Source organism: Pelodiscus sinensis, chromosome 6 (assembly GCF_052426305.1).
Source record: "Pelodiscus sinensis isolate ZL-2025 chromosome 6, ASM5242630v1, whole genome shotgun sequence".
Classification (NCBI taxonomy): domain Eukaryota; kingdom Metazoa; phylum Chordata; order Testudines; family Trionychidae; genus Pelodiscus; species Pelodiscus sinensis.
Genome location: NC_143057.1, coordinates 64,716,319 through 64,732,957, shown reverse-complemented (window position 1 = coordinate 64,732,957; position 16,639 = coordinate 64,716,319). Strand labels below are relative to the sequence as shown.

At 44.8% G+C, this 16,639-nt stretch overlaps 1 protein-coding gene across 4 annotated transcripts in view; it reads right to left on the bottom strand.

Annotated features, from left to right (window-relative positions):
• FBXL17 (F-box and leucine rich repeat protein 17) overlaps window positions 1-12,981 on the bottom strand; it is a 403,072-nt gene extending 390,091 nt beyond the window's left edge. The window contains exons 1-4 of one of the 4 annotated variants that reach the window (XM_089779303.1): window positions 12,040-12,981; window positions 5,675-5,752; window positions 2,882-3,004; window positions 168-425 (exon numbers count right to left, since the gene is read on the bottom strand). In XM_089779303.1, coding sequence (XP_089635429.1) covers window positions 168-425; window positions 2,882-3,004; window positions 5,675-5,752; window positions 12,040-12,780 — 1,200 coding nt within the window. In that variant the 5' untranslated portion in view covers window positions 12,781-12,981. The remainder of the gene's footprint in view (window positions 1-167; window positions 426-2,881; window positions 3,005-5,674; window positions 5,753-12,039) is intronic. The other 3 variants (XM_089779302.1, XM_089779301.1, XM_075932049.2) reach the window with 3 other exon arrangements.
• Between the last annotated feature and the right edge of the window lie 3,658 nt (window positions 12,982-16,639).

The following is a 16,639-nucleotide window of genomic DNA, read 5'->3' as shown; positions in this document are numbered from 1 at the left end:
AACAAACAAACAAACATTTCCTGAGCTCCTTATATATTCCTTTATTAGTAATCTTCATACAGCTGGGAAAGACTAGCCTGGTTTTAGAAGGAAGTTAGTCATCACCACGTAATTCTGCTTCAAAACACAGGATCAACTTGGTATTTTAGACAAAAATTAAAGATTACCTGTTTGAGTCCTTCATCAGTGAGTCTGTCTTGATTGCCTACATGTACTTTCTGAAGCAGAGGACACTGTGAGGCAACTGCAATGATAGATGTGTCGGAAAGTTGTTTACATCTGTAGGCAGTATATCTTAGAAGTCCAGGACATTTAAATGCTAGCACACATACTCCTGTATCAGATACATTGCGACAATCAGAAATATTGATTTCAGATATGTTCTGGCTTCTTGATGCAATTTTTTCCAGCAATTCATCAGTGACCTGTCAACAAAATTCAAATCCTCAATTTAATATTGTCATTTATCTGGTAGTACTTGAATTAAAAAACAAGTATATACAGAGTAATGGAGGAGGAGGTGTCATATGTGAATATTAGGATGTCAAATCCCTTTTAAATCAGTTAACCCGTTAAATGTTATGTTTAAGCAGTTAACTGATGTTGGACCCCATGGCACAGGCAGGGCTGGAACAGTCCACCGCCTGTGGCAGGCTGCTGGAGCGAGACTTCTCCTGACGGCTGGTTTATCTGTCACCCGTTCACATCCCTAATAAATACCTTAGTACTATGGCAGCAGGAAGCATTTGCCTAAATAAGGAAGTTAAATGTTTAGATTTTTATATAGATTCCAAGCATGGATTACTGCTATTAACTTGCCAGTTATCTTTCTAAGAGTTATGCCACAAACCATGACGACGGTTAAAGCTATAATTTTAAATGGCCTGCTTACACCCTGAACAGGAAAGGGGAAAAAACTAAGGACTTGTCTATACTTAATACACTACACCTGCACCACAGTAATTCTTCAGTATATACTCTCAGTACAGCAATGGGAGGGGTTCTCCTATTGGCAAAGTTAATCCACCTTCCCGTGAGGTGGTAGCTAGATCAATGGAAGAATTCTTCTTGCAACCTAGTGTGGCCTGCACAAGTGCTTTGGTCAGCTTAACAATGATCTTAGGGTGTGTGCCTTTTTCATACTCCATGTATCTTAACTTCTAAATGGAGACCTCGCTTAAATTGCACACTTCTTGTGTTACTTTTCTATGAAACACCCTGGAGAGCTGTTGTGCTCCTGCTACTTGCTATTGCTCTTCACTTAAGAAGCTATGCATTAGATAGCTTTTGGCAACTTTCCAATATCATTTACCAACTCAATATTACGGTCATGTCAGTGACAACAGCAGCTTGCATAGTCTGATCAAAAGTGAAAAGATGTTGACAGAGAAAATAGGTGCAAAACGATTCTTAAAAATAATTCTCATTAAAAAGTAACAGAAAATTGGATATTTAAATATGTCCATTAGCTCTCACACTGTCATCTTTAACCAGCAATTGCTATACACTGCCTTCCACAGCAGTGTCATTGATACAGGACCCATCTCCTTGGCACCCACACACATTATACCAATTAAAGCCACCAAAACATTTAGCATAACCTAAGTCCTTCAAATTGTAAGTTGTTTCAACCCATGATGCAATTAAAAGCTTCAGACTGGACAAGAGACAGAAAAAAATGCCTGACAACAACAAAGGAAAGTTTCCTTTTTAAAAACAGAGGTACAACAAACTAAGCTAAATTGACAAAATGGATCATCACTCAACAATTACACTGGTTAAGATTTTGGCTTTGCTACATGCACAATGAAACAAAAACTTGCTTGCTTCCACTTCTTGTATAGTACAGGAATAAACATGTGCATATGTACTCAATCCATTTGCCATTAATGGTCCTCAACCCAATGGCTGAACCAGAATGATGTCTTTAAAAAAAAAAAAAAAAAAAAAACACACACACACATTAAGATGGAGGACATGGCTCTGTGTGTGTACAAAAATAAAAATAAAAAAAAAAGTTTAGCATCCCATTAAATAATCAGCCACGTAAATTCATGGCCAAGTATTATAACTGGAAACAAAGATCCTCCTTGTTAGATCATTAGACCAATAGTTCTAAGTCAGACCATAAGAATAGTATTTCCACTGTATCAGAAATAAGATTAAGCCCTGACCTCAGTCTAAAGAAAGGGACCACCTGACCAGGATCAAGTTATCATCTTCAATTTCCAGACATAACCCTAGATTGTGATCATTGTTTTGAGTACACTTCCAAGTCACTCTGATGATCACATGGGCCATTTTCAAATAAGAATTCGGTATTTAAAAATTAAAGCTGACTGATTTAATTCTGAACTTAATTCACCCAGAGGACACATTCAAACTCCATCTTTAAGTGGTGCATCCTCTACTGATAAAGAGTCATTGGGGGGGGGGGGGGGGGACCCACACACCAATATGCGTCTCTGTAAAATTATGCTGAACCAATTATAACTGGACAAGACCACAAAAAACTAGGTCCCGTAGCAACCAACTACCAATTCTCGACCACTTAAGCCAAGACAGACCTCTAATCCTAGATGAGCTTTTAGAGAATGGTAGTCTTATTTACATGATGTATCCAACACATAGATAGGATAGACCGTTTTAAATAGAGCATATCCGCATTCTGTTCGAAAAATGGACTTCAGCGGGAAGACAAACTAAATTAATATGTAATTCAGTCATCTTCTACTTCTATCATGAAAATTGAGGTGGAAAAGTAAAGGAGCAAAGTCCACCTATTAGAGTGCACTTCACAGTTTTGATTTTAGTTTTTACAAGTTCAGAGAACAAAATTTGTGCTGTCCAAATGCTTAGTGTTTCATGATTGTGTTCATACCTGCTGACGATTACTGAGATCCAGCTGCTTCCAGAACTGAAAGTCTAAACAGAGGTCACGCCAGTATTTACAAACTAATGAGGCTGAAAGGCAGCGCTCATTCAAGGATAAATTGGAAAATATCTGTAAAGAAAAAAAATACAAAACCTGATAAGCCTTTTGTGTAACTACATATGGGAGACAAAACTTAATTCTTTCATTAATGGATCATGAAAACTGTACATACAACAGAAAAATATTAGTTATAATTGCCACTTGGTTCTATTCTTTGCTGCAGACTTGCTCAGCCAAGGGATGAACAACAGGACCAACAAAACAGCTTTGTCGAAATATTAATATCAGTTATATAAATCACAATGGTATAGAGAATGGATTCTACTTAAACATTTAGTTCACGCATAGTGCTACTTTTGATGTTCTGCACATGCTGGTGACATAGCACACCTTTTCAAAAAAAGGTAACAATTAACTGAAACACATTTTCATTAATTTTTTAAAAAGCAACTTTACTTCATCATGTATGAAGATAGTCCTGAGGTCCAGCAGGACACATCACGACAATGCAAGAGATCAAAGCACAGGATTAGCATTTAATCCTTATCACTACCCCCCAGAGGCTCTGAATGATATAAACCCCCTGATATGCTTGAAGATCTGTGTCACTCCACAAAGGGCATATGGTAGCAGAAGTGCTGTGAAAGGAGTTACATCCAGTTCTCTTTCAGAGGCATGGCCCTAACGCAGAAAAAAAGAAGACTGTGACAAGAGATAAAAATGAAGAACAAGTCCCATAAGCTTCCATGGTATTTGGAGACAAGGAGTGGGAGGAGACATATCATCCCGAAAGTCACTAGCACAAAATATAGTGAAAAGGCATTATCAGAGCTGTATGGAAAAGGTGCCCAACTGTACAAATTTACAAGAAAACAGTCCAAGACACAATGGTGGAAACCTCAGAGACAGTCAACTCTTTATAGCATTACAGTAAACAGTGACTATTTCTTTAACAACAAGAAGCTGATAAAGGCTTGTAATATGCTGTCCAGTTTTAAGAATGAACTCTGATACTGTCCAGTGATATTGTCCAGAAATCTCTCTTCGAGGCCCTGAAGTAATTTTTTATTATGAGATTAATTGGAGAAAAGCAGGGTCACTTGTGTGAGAGGAAGCACAGGGCTAACAGAGGGGGACAGAGAAGACACTGAGGGAGTCCAGGGGCAAGGCTAGTGCTAGGGGCCTGAAGACAGAGAGGGGGTCTAAGAGACCAGGGGCTGGCACTGGGAAGGGCTCTGGCGGGGGGGAGGGTTATGTGCAGTGGGGCTGTGAAAACAGGTGGCTGGCCCTGGGGGGTCTGGTGGTGGATGGCTCTAAGGGACATGGGGCTGGCACAAAGGAGTCCAGTACAGCAGGCTCTGGGGTCACTGGCTGGCACTGGCGGGTAGTGGAGCTTTAGGCAGACTGGTAACATTTTAAGTGCATATGCATTATTTGCTTCAAGGCCTTGCCAGGGCCTGCGCTCTCCCCCAGCTGCCAAGGGGAGGGCGCGGGAGGCCACTTCTGGGCCTTGTTAGACCCCGTTCTCCCCCCTCACCCACTGGGGGGGGGCATTCCGAGGCCTCGCAGGTCCCACGCTTCCCCCTGCCAGGGAAGCAGTTCCCCAAGCACTGGGGAAAGAGGAGGGGCAGTGGGAGGAGTCAGGCAGGACACAGAGTGACATGCTGTCATCACTGTTGTCCCACAGGAAACGTTTTTTTCTTTTTTCTTTTTTTTTTTTAAGTTCTCTGTTGGAACTATACTTACTGCCTAGAAGCCCTTATATTATGGAACCAATAATTAGAGGAAATAAAGGCATAGCTTCTAAATTTTATAAACTGTTTTGTTTTTTAAGTGAAAGTTGTTGATTCTGAGCTCCTGAAATCAGTTTACTGTGAATATTAACATGTTAAAACTAAATATTTACAATTAATTCATTAGACATTGTCATATTTGTATATTAATACCTGAAAAGCCATCCACTCATTTTTTAATGGAAAAGACATTGAATGCTGATGAAAGTGATTCAAATTCAGCTGCCAAAAATTGTTATAAAAGAACATTTTAATATAACATAGGTCATATGTAAAATAGCGAAGTGACAATACATTTCAAAGTAATCCAATCCTTTTCATGTTTTTACACTTATGAAACAAACTATTTCAGAAAAAATGCCATGAACTAAACCATTAAGAATCTCTCAAAACAGAAATAAGAGAGTAAATTTCTTTTAATCAGCTAGTCAAGTAGTCAATGGAATTAGTCAATAAGGGGGGGAAGCTGAGGACTCCCCCCAGCACCGGCTCCTGCTCCCCACCCTTGCTGCCTCTAAGGGTGGAATCAACTAGTCAAGAAGTCATTCAACTAACCGATAAGCATATGCTTATGGAACAAGTTGACTACTTGACTAGTCACTTACATCCCTACTTTCATGGTTTTATTACATCACCCACGTATGCATCAGCTCAGTAAGCAGACACAAGATGCCCCTGAGGACTTCAAGCTATTGAGTCAAGACAGACATGGAAACCTTAATCAGCAGTCCACAAAGGTGGTGTACTCTTTACCCTGTATTTATGACAGGAAGAAATTAAAAAACCTCTTGAAACTAACCTGGCTGGAGCTTTGTCTACACCGGCACTTCAATTGGTAAAACTTTTGTCATTAAGGGGAGTGAAAAAAACAGGAATACGGAACTCCGAGTACAGCCCAGGGCCAGCAGGAAGTCACGCTGACTCCAGGCTCCATGAAGGCACTTACCCTTTGAAACGCACAGGAGCCCCCGGGACTGCCACTTTGAAGTACCCTCTCTTCGCCTGCCCCCTTTGCTGCCTCTATCTGATAGAAACAGTAAGGGGGGGGAGAAATCAACTAGTCGACTAGTCCTAACATCCTTACTTCTAAGTTCATTTTGAACACAACACTGTATTAAAACTTTAACATAGGATACAGGCTAGGAATGTAAGCGACTAATTGACTAGTCGACTATCCGATAAGCAAAAGCTTATCAGATAGTGGACACGCTACTCCATTAGTCATCCTCCCCTCCTCGGCCTTGTTGCCTCTATCACAAAGAGGCAGCGAGGGGATGTGGAGAGGGTGCTGGAGGGAACCAGCTTAAAAGGCATTTCCTCCCAAGCTTCAGCTCCATGGGAGGGGACAAAGGCGCAGCAGTAACCAACTGGGGCTCTTGTACATTTCAAACTTGGACCACCACATGCAGTCTGGGGCCAGTGAGGAGTCCCCCACTGACCCCAAGCTCCATGCAGCCACTTGCACTTTGAAAAGTACAAGACCCCCTGGGGATCTTTTCAAGAAGTGCCCACGTGAAGCCTGGGGCTAGCGGGGCACTCCCCGCTGGCCCAGGGCTTCACATGGTGTGTCAGCTTTAAAATGGACAAGAGCCCCCACTGGGGCTCTTATACATTTCCAAGGCAGAATATGGAAGTTGTTATCGACTAATCAAATAGTCAATTAAAATCCCATCAACTATTTTATTAGTTAATTAATTGAAATTTAACATCCTTAGTACAGGCATTGCCCCATGTGTACTTGGTAAGAAAAGGGGATAATTCAGAAACTAACATCAGCAAATCACACAATAATATTTTATTCTATCCCATCATCTCCTCCCTCACTTACTCCTCTGGCTCATAATGCGCACATTCAACTGCAAAAATTAATTATACGCAATAAGTGCTTGTTAGGAATATTATCTACCCTATTTCCATTCTCCTTATTCATCTTATTTCATCTAAAACCAGATTATTTTGACTCTACCTTATTTACTTCACATTCACCTACCAATGATTATTTTCATGGTGTTATTTATCATGCTCTCCAGGCTATGCTAATGCTGTGCACCCTTGGAGGCAGCAAGGGTGGGGAGCAGGAGCTGGTACTGGGAGGAGTCCTCAGCTTCCCCCCCTTATTGACTAATTCCATTGACTCCACACATCAGCTCCAGAGCACATAATGTAATCAAATTAACCCAAAAGTTTTGGAGAGCACAAAGCAGTACAGGTTCATTCCAGTAGGGCAGAAAAAGAATGCAACCAACTGCAGCAAAAAGGCATGCATCTCTCTCGACTAAGGCATATAACAATTACTTTACAAAGTTCAAATTACTTTACAAAGTTCAAATATTCAAAGTAACCCTTTATAGGTTTCTCTCAAAAAATTAATATAGACTCATATACATGTCAATCAGTCGCACCTTTTCTTCTCTGTTGCTAATCTGTTTTTCCTTTCACAAAAGCACCTCTTCTCTCCTACCACTCTCATTTTTCCTATGATCTCTTCTCCCATGCTGTTCTTTAACACTGTACAGCATTTTGCATAAACTCTTATGTTAAATTTGCCATAATTTTATCTTTATAGCACACAGGATGCTTACAGATCAATGAGTCAGAAGTTTTTCCATGGCAAGTGTAAAAGCCCAATCCATCATCAATTTGTTCAGAATTTAAGTGTCAGATGGGGTAGCCGTGTTTTGTCATTAAGGGAAGTAAGTTTTTTCAGAATTTAAGAGAATTAAAAAAAAAAACCATCACACACCTTACCTTTCTGGAAATTATGGCTACAAAGATAACTTGCCAAATATGAATTAAAACATCTTCCTGACAATAATGATGCCTCTGAGGCTGCACCTCTTAGTTTCACCCAACAGCAACACAGTGAGGTTAAGAAACCTGATCAGTTTCAGACTGTCTTTTTGGAATGCCAGTGAACTGGCAAAAAAAACAAGTCAGTTTCATCATAGAAAAAATTGTACGCAACTGTAGAACAGACATTGGAATTAATCAATCATAGGAAAAGACTAAGGAAAGGGACTGGAAGACAGTAGTGCCAACTTCTTTTCTACTAGGGATGTTACAATGCATTTAATTAAGTGACCACAGGGTGGCAGGTGGCTCCCCAGGAGCTGGTGTGGGTGGAAAGCTGCTTTAGGCTCCCACCTCTGCTTCCCCCTCTCCCCAGGCTAATACAAAGGCACAATCCAAGAGGGAGGCGGCACCCTGAAAACCAGTGTGTGCATACCGTGGACCTACGTATAACCATGAAGGTTAACCAATGAGTCCAGGCTTATCAGTTAACCATGTACGTGGTTACACTTTGACATCCCGATTTTCTACATACCTCCTTGAAGGAGCAGAAGACTACGAAGTTGGGAAGAAGATATGGAAAGATCTTCCCAATAGCTAGAGGGAAGCTTCAAGTTTGTCTGATGGCTACTAGGTGAAGGAAGATATTTAAAATGAAGCCTCAAGCAAGGTCTAGAGAAAGCACCTGTGATGGGATGTATTCCCCAAACCGGTCCTGAGCATATAAGTTAGCTGGACATGCCTAATTAACCAATTAGGGAGCAAGTATGGGAGAGTTGTAGGCTACAAAGAGGGTACTAATTAGGGGAAATAAAAGTACAGGTGCTGGGCAGGAACATAAGAGACCTGTATAAAACGGAGGAGCAAGTAGCAACAGGAAAGCAGGTTACTGTTGTCCCGTAAGACAGGGGTGGGGAACCTCTTTTGGTTTGGAGCCACTAACCCACAGGAGGAAAAAAAAAAATCAGTTGGGGGCCCACACACAAGTGAGAAGCAAAAAAAGACCAAAGCCAATCCTCACTGCCGTGGCCTCCAACTGAGCAAAGAGGCACACCACACATTCTCCTTGCACACCAGAACCTGATGGGGCCCAACCAAGCAGATTTTGTGTGCTCCAGTCCCACGGTGCGGGGCACTAGTTAGGCTGGAGTGCCAGAGTAGGCTCCCTAATTCTGGTGGCCAGATTTAGGCAAGTTGGGGACCATATCTGGCCCCTGGGCATGAGGTTACCCACTGCACCCTAAGAGAAGGGTGTTGGGAAGCTGGCAAACTCACAGAACGTCACAGAAAGATGCTAAGAGTACAAGCCTTGGTTGCATGCTGGAACCCCATAAAGACAGGCAGACCTGGGTTCCCCCACTAGCCATTGTGTATTAAACACATGATATAGACAGCTGGTCTGAAAGGACTGATTTTCCCAAGGGTGAGAGACTGCAGACGGAGGCTACATTTTCACTTCCCAGAAGATTGATGCTGCAGTGCTCTATTTTCCAGAGTTTGATTTAGGGGTCTAGTTATAACCCACTAAATCAAATGCTGAGGACACCCCTGTTGATGCCAAAATTCTTACTCCTCAATGAGAGCATTCTTCCCATTGACCTTCATCTGTGAGAACTGCACCAAAGCTCAGCTTAAAGTACTTGGACTCTAGCTTCATTTTTTACAAAGCTAGAACTGCATACCTTAAGCTGACCTTCAGCTGTAGTATAGACCTGGCCTGAAAGAAGATGTGTAGAGACACAGCTGAGGAGAGCTTATCATCTGGTACAGCTAATTCCCAAAACAGCCAATAGGAGGTACCACAAATGGTGAGAAAACACCATCCCAGGATCAAATCTTAAATACAGCAGCTCCAAACAAGAAAAGCATAAACACCATATCCTGGCCAAATTTTATACACATGTGGTGTTTCAGTACCCCTGCTTAATATTCCAATTCTGCATAACCCATGATTATATTCATATATTTAAGTTTCTTACCCTTGTTAATGTTCCACATATGATTTGAGTATAAATCAATGCAGTGTGGTCAGCCCGAGTCCTGAAACAGTAGCTCAGAGATTTGAATTCCCCAATGCTTCAGATACTAACTTTAAAGCAATAAAGTTGTGACCATTTAAATTAGCTATTTAAGTGATTATTTTAATAGAACGGGGCAAGATAGGGAAGAGGATAAGGAAAAAAGAAAAAAAGCTGAACAAGTAATGAAAATAAAAGAAAGGTAGTGAGAGTATTTTAACATTTTGCTTTATCAACTGTAAAAAAAGTATCTAAAGATGCAGTTACTTGGCAAAAACCATATTCAACACTTTATATTAGGGATGTTAAAATGCATGTATTTGTGTAAACATGTAACTGCTGAATTTTCAGTAGTTACATATTTACATGTGGGGAGAGCGAAGGGAGAGCAGGAGCTGGCTTTTAGGCCAGCTCTCCATGAGCACTGGCTCCCGTTTCCGCTCCCCACAGGTTATGCTGCAGAGTTCTGGGCAGGCTGTGGCCAGCACTAGGGATCAGGCCCCCCTGTACTCACCATGAGTGTAGGTGCTATGGGAAAGTAGAGCAACACAGCAGCCTGCTCTGCTCTACTGCCATTTCCTAAGCCCGGTGTGGGGCTAGAACATTCCACTTCCTGCTGCCATGGTGAAGCAAAGCAACCAGGCTAGACTGGTATATTGTGGCAGAAGCTGCTATATTACTCCACTTCTCTGCAGCTCCTACCACTATGGTGAGGGCCAGGGAAGAGGTTGTCCCCAGTAATCACTTAGGCTATGTCCCTGTGGGGAACAGGTGGGGTAGAGCAGCGACTGGACTTGGGAGAAGAGTACAGGAACCCCCCAGAGTCACAGGGATTCACACGCCAGCAACCACGTGCAGGCCAGATTGTGCAACTGCTCAGGTCGCAAATGGCTCACGAGCTATGTGTTTGAGACTCCAGACCTACATAACCTCTTGACTGTCAGCCCTGATCTGGAAATCAGATATAGGAGCCCTGCTACCCTGCTGTCAGTCCCATCCTGAGTTCACCACTGGATCCTTGCCCTCCCAGCTCCCGCTGTCAGCCCCTGAGATGAAGGAATAAGGGACCTCCTCTTTCACTCCCCACAATGTTTCACTTTTATCCATACAAGCACTCTTCACGACAACATGCACCACGAGCAGTGGGGGGCCAATGTGAACATGAAAAACAGCAATAATTATTGTGGTAGCCATGTTAACCTGAAGTAGATCAATTTAATTCTGTGGAAAAGGAAGACTTGAGTTTGACTTATCCCTGAGTATCTGCATAGTGGGGTGGGAGGAGGGACATAAGAGGATACTATTTCTTGTCTACTGTTCAGAAAAAAAAAAAGGGGGGTCTGATCCTGCTCATACTCACTGCAACAGGATCAGCATTTGTCTCTATGTGAAATCTCTTACATGTGCCTATTAGAGTATTAACTTTATGTATTGATGTAAACATACCTACAAGCCTTAGTGAAGAAAAGCAGTAAACCTGAAGCGCAAAAGCAGGATTCCAGGGTATGTTTGTACTGGCTCATACACCTGTGATTCAGCCCAGGATCAAAGCTAACTCCTTAGGATCTACACTGCAGTTGTGCAATCCCAGTGCTTTGACACAGAAGCTGGAGTCAACCTGGGACCCAGCTTCTGAGACCTACTGCTTTGCAGTGCAAATGCGCTCAAATTTGACTGAAGTCCTGAGAGCCATCTGGAAATACGCCATAATTCCACTGAACAAGATTCCTTAGTCTTCCTTATCCCAATAATCTTTAATCCACCATTGAAAACGGAAGACTTTCACCTCCCACATGCAAAAGGCAGCAGCTCAAGTCAGCACTGAACCATTCTTTCTGACCACTGACCTGCAAGCACAAGTTCAGAGACCTCCGGAATTTGCAACAGAAAGCAATCTAATCACACCTTCTGCAAAATAAGCTTTTTCCTGGTAACAGAGTTGGCAGTAAAGTTTCCTACACTACCCAAGTCTAAGAATGAAAGCTTCCACCTTTTAGGGAACAGGCTACATGGTAGGTACTTTGGAAGCTTTAAATCAGATCTGTGTACTACAATGTGGATGCCAGAACCCTAGAATTTGAACCCAGATTAGAAAAAGCTTGTGGTAGGTGTTAAATATAATTCAGACACTCAATGCCAGGGTTCCTGAACATTAGTCAGCAAGCTCAAGTCCCACTAACCTTGGTCTAACGTTGCCTTGTCTCCTACCCCTGATGCAACAACCCAAATATCTCTATGCCCCATTAAACAGATCTCTATCCTGATTCCCTTGAAACCGAGTCAGCTGACACAGGTCATCCCCCTGGGTGTGTGGGTGCAGCGAAGAGACATACCCTGCATATCCATAGCCAGAGCCCCGCAAGGAAGAAAGGCGGCCCTTTCTCACCATCCTGACAGCTCCCTGAGCAGCACCACAGAGTCACTTTCAACTCTGGCTCCCTCTAAAGCCGCTTGCGAGGAATCACCGTCCCCGCGGCGGGGTCACGCCCGCATCCAGACTCACCTTGAGCAGGATGGAGGGCGGTAGCTGGTTGATGTCGGAGGGAGGCGATAGCGGCGAATCTCGGCAGCACTCGCTGTGGTTCTCGGGCGGCTCCTGTCGCTCCGGCTCGTTGCTTTCCTCCTCCTCCTCCTCGTACGGCGGGGGCAGCTCAGGAGCCGGAGCCAGCTCCCCCACGCCGCTGCTCTCCCCGGCCGGGCCCCTGAGCGGCGGCCCCCCAGCGCTGGCAGCGCGGTCGGTGGCACAGGGCAGGGGGCAGAGCTGCTGCTGCTCGCTCGGACACTGGCAGGCGGCGGCCTCCGGTTCCGGCGGGGCGGCGGCGCAGCGGGGCTGTTTGCAGGGAGGGCAGGCGGGCAGGCCGGCCCCTTTGCGCTTACACACCATGTCGGGGGCCGGCTCGCCGGGCGGCCGCGCTGAGCCCAGGAAGGCCCGCACGGGCGGGGGCAGCAGGCCCGACAGGAGCAGGCGCTGACACGGGCCCCGCTGCTCCCAGGCGCCGGGCGGGAGGTGCAGGAGGCGGCGGGCGGCGCGCTGCTCCGGGGAGCTGAGGGCCGCGCAGCGAGGCGAGTCCCGGCCGGGCAGGGGCTGCTCCGGGGCGGGCGGGCTGGCGCCGTGCACGATGAAGCAGAGCATGCAGGGCCCGCGCAGAAAGCAGCTCCGGCTGCGCTGCGGCACCTTCCTCCGGCGGCGGCGGCTCCTCTCCCCGCTCAGGCTGGTTCCCTCCCTCGAGAGCAGGTGGCCCATATAGGAGGCTCCGGAGCGGGGATTTGCGGGGGCCCGGCCGCCGTCCCCGGGCAGGTCCCTTCGCGGTGTCAGCTGCGGCGGGGGGCAGGGGCGGCGGGTGTCATGGGCCCGGTCGCTAGGCGGGGAGCGGGAGGTGGCGCCGGTTCTTCCGGGATATTGAACGGGGAGAAGCTTCCGCTACCGCCGCCCTGACCTTACCCAGAAGCCGCTCGCGGCCCGCCAAGAGGGGCCGCTCCGGCACTGGCGCTCTGCGGTGCTGCCGCCTACGGCCGGGCTGTGCTAGGGCCGCCAAGCCGCAACTCCGGCGGCCGCCCTCCCCGAGCCCAGCCACTCTGCTCCTACAGTACTTGCACTCTCCCCCCCCCCTCCCCACACACACACACACACTCTGGGACAGCCCCACAGTCCTCTCACACACACACACAGCTCACAACAGTCCCCACTCCTTCCTCCTCACACAAACACAAGTGCCCTGCTTCTGCTCCCTCAGGCCACACAAAGGAACTTCTTTTAACACAAGCATATTGCTCCGTACTGCACCAAGGCTATGTCTAGACTGCAGGCTTCTTTCGAAAGAGCCTCTTTCGAAAGATCGCGTCTAGACTGCAGGCGGATCTTTCGAAAGAGAAATCCGCTTTTTCGAAAGAGAGCACCCAGCGAGTCTGGATGCTCTCTTTCGAAGACGGCCTCTTTACATTGAAGAACGCCTTCTTTCAAAAGAGGAACTTTCGAAAGAAGGCGTTCTTCCTCGTAAATTGAGGTTTACCGCCATCGAAAGAAAAGCCGCATTCTTTCGAAATAATTTCGAAAGAACGCGGCTTGAGTCTGGACGCAGGGGAAGTTCTTTCGAAAAAAGGCTACTTTTTTCGAAAGAACCCCTGAGTCTGGACACGGCCCAAGAGACTACACACACTGCCATGGGTAGTGTTCGCTCACAACAGTCTGTGTCCCCCCCCACAAATTGCCCCAAACATCCCCCAAGAGCTGCTTTCCAATATGGTAATCACCTCCAAGAACGGCTTCCCCAAGAATTTCAATCAGATTCAACATTTCAGGGATTACTATCCCTCCCTAACACCTAACAAAAGAACTGGCTTTTAAAATAGGCTCCCCAAAGTAACTAAATTACTGAGGAAAAACTACATTTCACAACACCGGACCAAATTCTCACACACAACTTGCACCACTACCCTGTTTTTCCTGTATACTGTACTGGACAATATGGCCCAGGACCTGGGTTGCTGGGCTGTTCTTCCCCTTGATTTCAGTCTAACCACAATCATGAGAATGTTCTGATTTTAAAAATACAGTGGAGTTGAGATACACACGAATAGCGTATTTTTTGGAATTTGGATAATGTTTTAACAATAGTTTATTGTAACATTTTTATCAGAAAGAATTGTGTAAAACCATTGAAAACAGACAACTATATGAGATCAATATTCTGGAAAAGATAGGGAGGATGTTAGATACCATGTAATTGAATAATTGTGTAACCACATCAATTTTTAGTCACTACATGACTGTTGGATTGGCTGCTGGCCCTGGCCCTGGCCCTGCCCCGAGGACTGTGTGCTCCAGACCCCACTCACAGGGAGCCCCCTGCCATCAGCAGGGGGCTGTAGGCAAGCCCAGGGCCCACTGCAGTCAGAGGCTGTTCCATAGCAGCCTCCCTTGCTTGCCCTCCTGCACCACTGCATCTGACAGAGGTAGCAGTGTGGGGGGAAAGGGAAGCAGACTCAATGCTCGTGGGAAGCCAGCTTTTTTAAGCCTGCTCCCCTTGAACACTGACTCCTGCCTTCCTCCCCCCACCTCATTGGGAGGCAGTAAGGTGGGGGGCAGGCAGCTCCATGGAGATGACATGTACGGAGAGCTGGCTTAAAAGTCAGCTCTCCATGGCTATGTCTACATTGGCAGGTTCTTGCACAAGAACTCTTGCACAAGAACACGTTCACACTGCCATGTGCTTTTGCGCAAGAACATCCATGGCAGTGTGGACGCTCTCTTGCACAAGAAAGCTCTGATGGCCAGTTTAGCCATAGGGCTTTCTTGCACAAGAAGCCCCGGCCGCGCATCCACACTGTCCTCTTGTGCAAGAGGGCTTACACTTGTTAGAAAAGAACATAGCTCTTGCACGGGAAGCCCTTTCTTCCAACACTGTACTGTAAATCTTCTTGTGCAAGAGCAGGCGGGCAGTGTGGACACTCTGTGGGTTCTTGCGCAAGAATGGCTGTTCTTGCGCAAGAACTCGCCAGTGTAGACATAGCCCATGTGTATCTGCTTCTACCATCCTCACTCCCTACCGCACCGGTCCCTCTGATATGGAGGCAGCAGCATAGGGGGACAGACAGCTCTGTGGGATCCAGTGTCACCACACCGTCCCACTGGCACCAGGTGCTGCCTTCCCCACCTTTGCTACCTCTGTGTGTGTAGTCAACGGAATTAACCAATAAGCCCAGCCTTATCTGTTAATCATGTGATCCTCTACACATTGACATCCCACCCCAAAAAATCTTATTTAATAGATGAAAATGTTAACTGAAAAAATATCCCTTAATTGTGTTAAAAGTTTTAAAGACAAGCATACATTATGTTTATGTATAGGCCCACTTCCGCAGACAAGCAAGTAACTTGATTTATGTGAGTTGTTCCTATTGATTTAAGTGGAGTTAACAAGATGAATGAAGTTACACATGTAACATATATTTCAAAATCACACTTAGGATGACTACACAGCATCTTTTTTGTGCAAAAACTTCTTGCGCAAAAGGGATCCGAGGAGGAAATGCAAATGAGAATGTGACATATACAAATGAGGGCTCCATTTGCATTTCCTCTTGCAGAAGAGGCTGGTAGTGTAGATGTAGCCCCCGGTGTTTGGCTTCCCCCAAACTCTATGTCCCCTCTTTAGATTTTTTCCCCCAAACTCTAAATGTTCCAGCTGACTTCTTTTGGGTTTAATGCTTTTAACAGTTTGGTCTACAAGAAACAGATTGTATAATTGGTCTCTCTTTAGGTCCCTGCAAAGACACAAGTGGTTACATTTAAGTCTTAAAATTTATCCACAGGGCTCAGTGTTAATGGCAGTTTTGAGCTGAGCTTGTGTCTAAGCATTTGCTAGATTACTGCCTTAATAACTTTAATAAAATACCCCAAAGTGCCTTAGTTTTTAAACAATATGGGGCAAAAATTTGCTCTTTGTTACAGTGTATAAATTGGATTGCTCTTCATTTACATCATGTTCAAATAAGAGGAGAATTTTGCCCTTCACTAAGAGGGAAAAAACAGATTTTAATTAAAAATATATGATCCTATTGAGAATACCTATTATCAATAACAACTTTTTATGTTGGGATTACATGATCAATGACACATTATATTTTTGTTTTCTACATATATTTCCAATGCTGTCTTTAACAGCACAAGATAAGGTATGTTGCATCTTAAAGAAAAACATCCATATGAGAGAATTTAATCTGAATCTGTAAAACATTACAATTCATTTAAAAATTCAAATAGAAATTAATGTCAGATTTGGCATAGTTTTTCCCTTGATGTTCCAGATGTCCACTTATCATGGGTGTGACCAAGTTTCTCCACGGTCCTGTAAAGTTTGTTTACAGCCACTGCTCCAGGATTTTAGTGTTCTGTGCCGTTATTTAGATCTCATTTATCCCTAAATGTGTTCTAAGCAGTGGAAGTGTTAGTAATGTTGTTAGACATTATTGAGCTCCCATAGTTCAGCAAATTTTCTGGTTCAGCATCAGTCAGGTCTGGAGGGTGCCAGATTAGAGAGGTTCAACCCATAGTAACCTTTGCTTAAAGTCAAACACAGTGATTAGTTGCACCTACTAAGAAT